The 7,697-nt window shown below is 34.2% G+C and overlaps 1 protein-coding gene across 1 annotated transcript; it reads right to left on the bottom strand.

Annotated features, from left to right (window-relative positions):
• Positions 1 to 5,821: 5,821 nt before the first annotated feature.
• Positions 5,822 to 6,609, bottom strand: LOC144565428 (uncharacterized). The gene is made up of 4 exons (XM_078315186.1): positions 6,470 to 6,609; positions 6,162 to 6,368; positions 5,978 to 6,082; positions 5,822 to 5,882 (listed from the first exon to the last, which is right to left on the bottom strand). The coding sequence occupies exons 1-4, from the start codon at positions 6,473 to 6,475 to the stop codon at positions 5,829 to 5,831; spliced, it is 372 nt and encodes a 123-aa protein (XP_078171312.1). The 5' UTR covers positions 6,476 to 6,609; the 3' UTR covers positions 5,822 to 5,828.
• Positions 6,610 to 7,697: the final 1,088 nt, after the last annotated feature.

Genomic DNA, 7,697 nt, shown 5'->3' with positions numbered 1-7,697 from the left:
AGTACCGATTGTTTATATATCTAAAAATTAATAAAACATTATAAGAAATATATAATTTACTCTCTGAATATGGAGATATAAATTCATAGTCCATTTTGATCATTAATATGCATATTAAGATAGTCTCACTATAATATATATACACAAACTAAAAGGAAGTAAAACGCTAGAGCTGGAATTCAAAGAAAAACTGAGGGTGAAAGTATGTGAATATTTGAATATGTCATGGTGGATGGCACAGAGAAGCTACAGAGCGGAAACTGTTGGGGATTTGATCCCAACTTGACAGGATCCGTATCCTCCTAGGTGCCTGACTCGACACAATTGAAACGGACAGCTCAGATTTACTCTCAGCCAGTTGAGATTCGGGATGACAGAGGGGGAAGGATTATTCGTGCTTTGAGATGCGTGCTAATCCATTTTCGGACCGTCCGATTCAATTCTACTCAGCAACCTTAGGGGATACGAATTCAACTTGACAATCGCCATACCAGGATGGCAGGATCTCAAATAGTTCACACAGGAAAAAAAGGTACAGGTACTACTAACCATTGGGTTGACGCGCCAAAGTCCAAGTTCAGACCAGGTTACATCCATAAATTCTACGGTACAAAATGACAGCTTCAATAAATGAACTTGTCAGATAAGGGAAGAGAAATTATTGAAAATTTTAACAGTCAGATCTTCTGAGGCGGATACAGACCAGAATTCATGGAGCGGTTACTCAGAAATCATCCCCGGAAAGATGTAACAAATTCAATGTATTTTGCTTCTAATTAAATTTTCAGTAGATAAAAGGAAGTTAGTGTGGGCCTTTCACAGTGTTTTATAATCAAAATCAATTTAGATTATCGAACTTGAATAGTGTATATTTATTTATCGGGCAATCACATTTTAAAAGTCTAGTAACCTTATAGTATTTTGATTTTCTTTCTTCCAAAATTTACAGTGAGCATCAAATTTCAATGCCAGAAGATTATCCATTGTTTGCAACCTCTAATGCCATCGAAATAATTAAAGAACATAACAAGATTTAATTTCTAATTGAATACAAATCACATCATTTGAGTTTTACGAAGTCTTTACCACAGTGAAGAAATAAAAATAAAGCATTTATGTATTCCACCAAAATTAACAAAACCAAAACATCATCTCAAATTTCGAAATAACGGTACATCCGCAAACCACCAGCCACCACACAAAATGCCACACCGTCCATCAAGTCCACCGCTAGAGAATTTTAGATTCCCATGATAAGAATTTAAAGCAGTATTTTAGTCTCCTGGTCGCTGAGCACTATTTCTAATTTGTTTTTGTTTTGTTTTTTTCCTTTTTATTAATCGCTAAGAACACGACTGTAACTCTGGAATTATTTGCTCGGTGCGCAAGTTTTTTAGGCAATTGGGGTGGTTTGGGTATTTATTCACAGGCAGGTTTAAGCTAGCACATATAATAAATGGAAATGTAAAATCATTTTTCTTAAGAAGTCAACTTCAGAAGAGAAAAATTGTTTCTTAAGAACATGAACCTTGTTTTTTTTTGAGAAAAGAACATGAACCTTTTGCTCTGGATTTTGAAGGACAATGGTCCCCTTTGATTTGTGCAGATACCTTTTGCTCTGGATCCTCATTAATTATTTGAGACAATGAATGAGGTAATTAAAAATATGGTTGAAAATAAAACTCGAAGATCATGTGCAATTGGTCATAATCAGTTGGAATTGTATAAAATTTATAAATCTTTATTTCTTGTGTTCATTAAGCATGCTTTACATCTAAACATTTCTATCAAAATTAATAAAAAAAAATCAAATAATTTGCCAATATAATTGATCCAAAATACTGCCCAATATTTGCTCATCACAATCCGAATAATTGTAGTCCAACGAAAATTTATAAAAAAAACAAAATTTTGAATATTCATTAGATTTCATTCAATTTATATTTGACCATATATAATTAAACTCGCAACAGTACCATCTATAATTAAATCATCAGTATATTTGATCCCTACTTTATAATTCTCTGGATCCAGCAGTATCTACGCAGTACGGCCAAGTCCGAAACCAATGCATACCCGACCAGCCACGTGGCCGACATGGTCAGAAAAGGGCCCATTTATTGACACACGTACTGGATACGGATGTGAACTGTGCCGCTGCCCGCTGCCATCTGAGTAGACCATATTATACGATATCGGGTTACGGGTTTGCACTGGACTCTGTTCAACAGTGAAGAAAGAACGGCGAGCTGGTGCCAGGTAGTGGGGAAATAAATCTGCTGTGATTCTAAAGGGATCGCAGGACCTGTGATTCCAAATCCAGCCTTTCACTTTTTGGAATGCACAAATCTCAACAACACTTATTTTTTATGCACGAATCTCCAGACAAATAAATAGATGGATTTGGAATAACAGGGTCCTGCGTTCCCTTTAGAATCACAGCAGATTTATTTCCCAGGTAGTGGTGGGGGCTCGGCCGCTTACGCTAGCTGGCTTTAATTACTGCAGAAAGAAATATCAAATATGCGCCTCTGGGATGGTCTATCTGCACCTCAGCAATTCGAATCCGAGGCGGATTCGAGGCAGATCGACTCCTAACCGTAACCAGTTGAGTCAAACTCCTTGCGCGCTATAAGTTGAACAAATGTAAACGAGATCTAAGGAGACCGGTTACCTCCTAAGTACTCCTATTCATTTGTTCTAATTAATAATATAATCAGTCTTTGATCTTATAAAGACAGTACTTTTAATGTAAAAGATTGCAGATACGAAAAACAAAAACAAAATTATTATAAATATTAAATAGTTAAGTGATTTGATCTCTAACATTTACTCAAAAAAATAAAATGATATAACTAAGACAGCTAAAAAGATGTGAAAATATAGAATTAATGCAAATTGAGTTATTAATTTATAGTGTCAAAAAGAATGTCGTGTTTGTAATTTTTGAAATTTTTCATGTCACATAATATCGTCATGTTGTGTCATACATGACAGTTATTCGTGCTACATTAGCAACTACTGAAGTAATCAACAAGTTCTTCAATTTTGTACTTAAATAGCCCATAAAATATGCAGCGTTCTACAAATTTAATAAAATTAAGGACCGTTGGCTGAGCACAAAACAAATTTGTAAAGTACCAAAAATGGACTTAATACTTTAACTCGAATTAATCTCATATTGGTAAGAACCTTAACGACAAACCTATTGCCTATATTATATAGGTCAAACAAATTAACTGCCCCTCTGTCTAAAAAAACAAGCAACTGTGAATTGTTCCAAGAAGGAGACTTACGTAGTTATGATTCTTGGGGCACGCGGTGATTTTGACGACCGATAGTATATTTTAATACCGGAGACAGAATTTAAACGAATTCCTCGAAATTTTACAAAAAAAAAAAAAAATGCAAATTTGAAAAGAAGAGAATATGACTGTTAACTGTTAAAACCAGTTAGTTGAAAAATTATAACTCCCATTTTTAAATTGAAGATTGAACTTTGAACTTATCTCGTTTTTTACCCAAGGAGTAGTGCTGACGTGCATGCAAATGTTTTGATAGACAAGTAATATTTGCATTCCACCGATTTCAGTTACTGAAATCGTGAAAACCAATCAAGGTATTCAAATGATACCTAAAAACAAGAACACATGTTCTTATATCTGTTCTTACAAATTTTGAAAGTATAAAAGCCAACTACACAAAAGTCAGAGATAAGAAAAAACAACATTTAAATGCCATAATAGGAAACTCACAGCATAACTGAAAACACTCACAAAAACTAGTTGTCCAAATTGCTCCAATCCATATCTTCTTCATTGCTCGGAGCATTTTCAGACATTGGACCTGTAGTGCCATCTCCCTAGCAAGCTCATGTGCGGCAACAGCAACATCGAGGCCCTCTTCCTCCATGGCTGCCAAGGACAAGAGGAGTGACACGGCTTCCTCTTCTTGTGCCAGGATTGATCTAGTAGACCGTGACATTAGAGGGAAGAATAAGTGATAATTTTAAAAAAGATTTATCACTACTTGATTGACAACAAAAAGATGTTAATGAAAGAATTTTTGCACCTAAAGCCTTAGCTGAAATGGATCTAGTATCATTGAAACATACACGGTTTCGTTCTAACCAGACCATCCAAAGGATAGCTCGACTAATTAATTTCAAAAGGAGACTATCTTTTAATGAAATAACAACATCCAATAATTATAATTCTTCTAAATGGTAAAAGAAAAATGAAATCCATGAAAATCAGCTATCCATTGACATATCATACTAATGTAAAAGCATGAAGCAAATAAATAATCTCCACTCTCTGGATAAAAACAAAACACACGTAACATTGTGGGCAAAGTTATATTTAGTAAGAATTTTATTTCTTTCTTATCGGCAAAAGAAAGATTTAAAGATCGCAAGTATTAAAGTGTGAGTGCTAGTGCTGGCAAAAAAATTCGTAGTTCGTGATTCGATTCGGATTTGATTTGAGTTTAATTCGATTTAAAATGAGTTCGAAATGAAATGAACCAAAGCAGGTTCGGTTCAAAATTAATTCCAACCAAACTCAAATTTAGCCTGGTCCGATCGAAATGAGTTCGCGAACTTTTATGGTTCGAATCTCATAATAACATCAGCCGTTCATTTACCTAATGAAATCAAAACCCAAGATAGAGAGTCATAATTTAACTTAGCCGACGCTCCCTTGCTCTCAAATCTCAATAATTTGGTTATCTTTCCGCTTCTCCCTAACTCACTCTCTCTCTCGCTCTAAAATCTAGCCGACGCTCTCAACGACTGGCTGTCTCTCCTCTCTCTTCGGCCGTCTCTTGTCCGCCTTCTCTACCTTTCGAATTCTCACTTCATTAGATGGTCTGATCAAGAGTTTGATCGAGTGAGCACTCGAGGTACGATTACTTATTTTACTACATATTTCAGTTCATGTACTCAATCCATTTTTTACGATTATTTGTTGTAGTGTATTTTTTCATGAATAATTTTTCAACTTAAAAACACTCATTTCATACCGGTAAAAGTAGGTCATGTGAATTTTGTCTCGCAAGAAAAAAATAATATATAAACTACCGATATAACTAAGGTTGCTAAAAAATAAATTAGCTCGTGATTCGATTCGAAATCGATTCGAAAAATATGTAGTTCGCAATTAATTCGATTCAAAATAGATTCAGTTCGAATTTTATTCAAACCAAACTCAAACCTATAATAAGTTTGATTCGGTTGGATTCGTTGCCACCCGTAGCGAGCGCGCATAGGAAGAAATATGTGAATTTCAACGCAAGATAAAAATAACACAAAAGCATTAAACAACTCTTGACCCGATATATTAGATTAAAAAAGTTTAATAGTTCCAATGATACTGACCCCTACATAAAAGACGCAAAACCCTCAGATCGTTTCAAACCAACTTTCTTCTAAATGGACAAATTCAATCTTAAACTTAAATTATATCTTGGGAAGTGGGTCACTGATCTGTTGAAAAAAAAAATGCACACAAGTCTCTGCTAGATTTACTAATATCAGATATTTCACATTTCTCTCGCCAAGTCAAACTTTTTTCATCAAAACAGCAAAATATTTCATATCACATCAAAAGAACTGGTAAGTTTACACTAGTCCCGGTACAATAACTGTCACAGGAAGTAACATATATTACAAAAACGATACATCACATCGCATTGATCTCAAAAAGAAGAAAAGTCCCAGAACTACCCTAAATGCAAGCAAACACACATCCAATCCATCTATTCAAGTTTGATTTTCATGATCTCATCTACTCTACTTTCTTTTCAACTTCATGATGCTATCTCAACTATCAAGCGAGGCAATTAAGGCCCAAACATCCAGTAAACAAGCTCTTGAGCAAATTCTGAAACAAAACAAAACCAGTGTTGATATTTTTAGTAAATATCGAAATCAGTTACTAAAGCGAATTAAATTCTTATAAAGGAAAAATTAACCTACCCTTCTAGGCTTTTGGACGAGTTCAGGAGGTATCTTATATAAATCTTCATCTACGGGTTTTATTGTAACTTTTTTCCTCTGCTTCACCGCACCGCTTCTCCTCTCCTGTCAAAAACCAAACTGCTTGGTACCTTCTCTCCACATAAACAAACCAAGAACAGAGAAATCACTTTATGTAACGCACCTTGGGTCGACTTTGACGGCGGGTTGGTTTAACTGGAGAAGCAAGATAGAATGCACCTCGACTTTCTCTTTCTCCTACTTCTTCTTCAGAGCAATGGCTACTTCGCACCAGACCAGCTTGCATGGCGGATTCAAAGTATTGTGTTATGGGAAGCTCATTGTAGTAGTTCCAATCCCCAAAGGAGGGAATCTGTGGCCTCTTTGTTCTCTAGAAAAAAGAAAAAGCAGAATATAAGAGGATGTTATAAGAGATATAACTAGAAAGAAGGTATATACCACACGGAGAAGTTAGGTGAATTTAACATTTACCTCCATTGGTGCTAAAAGTGTAGTAAAAGTAGAAAGAAGCAAATGCACTAAAAGGTTTATAAAGGTTTAGAAAGGTAGAGAATGGGAGAGAAGGATGTAAAAGAGAGAGTAGTAGTGAAGAAAGCGAGAAAGGTAGTGATAAAATATGGCAGGGATGAGAGCGTTATATCTAAGAGAGGAAGGGGACAAAGTGGAAGTTGTAGATTTGGGGCACTTTATGAAGCTTGGTTTTACTTTTCACTTTATGGGACGGTGCTTCAATCCAACGACCAGGATTACAACGACATGTTTAACATGCTACTTCAATTTTTTAAGCAGAATTCAAGTTATTTTTGTTTTTTCAGCTTAAGTTATTGCTTGAATTACTTTGTTTTGAGAAAAAAAAAATTGAGAGCTAAAACGCTATTTATTATATGTATATTGCGAGGGCATATACAAAGAAAGTTAATATGTATATTGCGAGGCATATACAAAGTAAGATTCAATTATAAAATTACATATTCTTTTGATAGAATGCTCTACTAATAATTTCAGAGAATGGGTAGGACCGATAGGCTGGGGATCTATTTTTAGATTTAATGGGCACCAGAGCTAGCTCTGTCCAATTTACTTTAAAATATGTACGTCTGAATCTCTTAATAAAACTATACGAATCTTGAAGTGTTTCAGACGGTTTTGATGTTTATTTAATCAAAAATAGATCCAAAGTACATTCAACCTACGATTCCTGAAATTTTTATTAATATTCAAAAAAATTAATAAATTTTTAATTCAACTCACTTTAGTGCAGGATTTTGAAAATTATCCAAACTGACCAAAATCTCATCGGTTTTCCAAATTGGGACTGGTGAGACTTTGACCGGTTTCAATAAAAGAAACCAGTGAGATTCTCACCGTTTCTTTCTTTTTTACAAAACATAAATTTTTTAATTTATTTATTTTTTGTATTGAAATATTAGAAATGTTTAATATATTCCTTGAAAATATATGGAATACAATATAATTTGATTATTAGAAAGACTATGACAAATAATTCGGATCAACATTTTTCAGACGAATTTTTCGCGGCACAAAGAAAAATTAATATATTTATTCATGTATTATTGAAAAAAAAATATGCTTTCAATTTGACTTGTTGATCGCGGTTTAAAAATCAATTCTAGGTAATACATAAAATATTGTGATCCTTTTAGTACATTTAATTTCGAAAAAGTTGTATCTATTTTGA

Source organism: Carex rostrata, chromosome 1, assembly GCF_964058835.1.
Source record: "Carex rostrata chromosome 1, lpCarRost1.2, whole genome shotgun sequence".
In the NCBI taxonomy this organism is placed as follows: domain Eukaryota; kingdom Viridiplantae; phylum Streptophyta; class Magnoliopsida; order Poales; family Cyperaceae; genus Carex; species Carex rostrata.
Note: the sequence above shows the minus strand (reverse complement) of the source record. Positions and strands in the feature narration are given on the sequence as shown.

Coding starts and splice junctions, on each gene's coding strand:
- LOC144565428 (XM_078315186.1), bottom strand. Junction 6,083..6,161: donor GCCGTCAAAGTCGACCCAAG/GTGCGTTACATA, acceptor GGTTTTTGACAG/GAGAGGAGAAGCGGTGCGGT. Junction 5,883..5,977: donor TCGTCCAAAAGCCTAGAAGG/GTAGGTTAATTT, acceptor GTTTTGTTTCAG/AATTTGCTCAAGAGCTTGTT.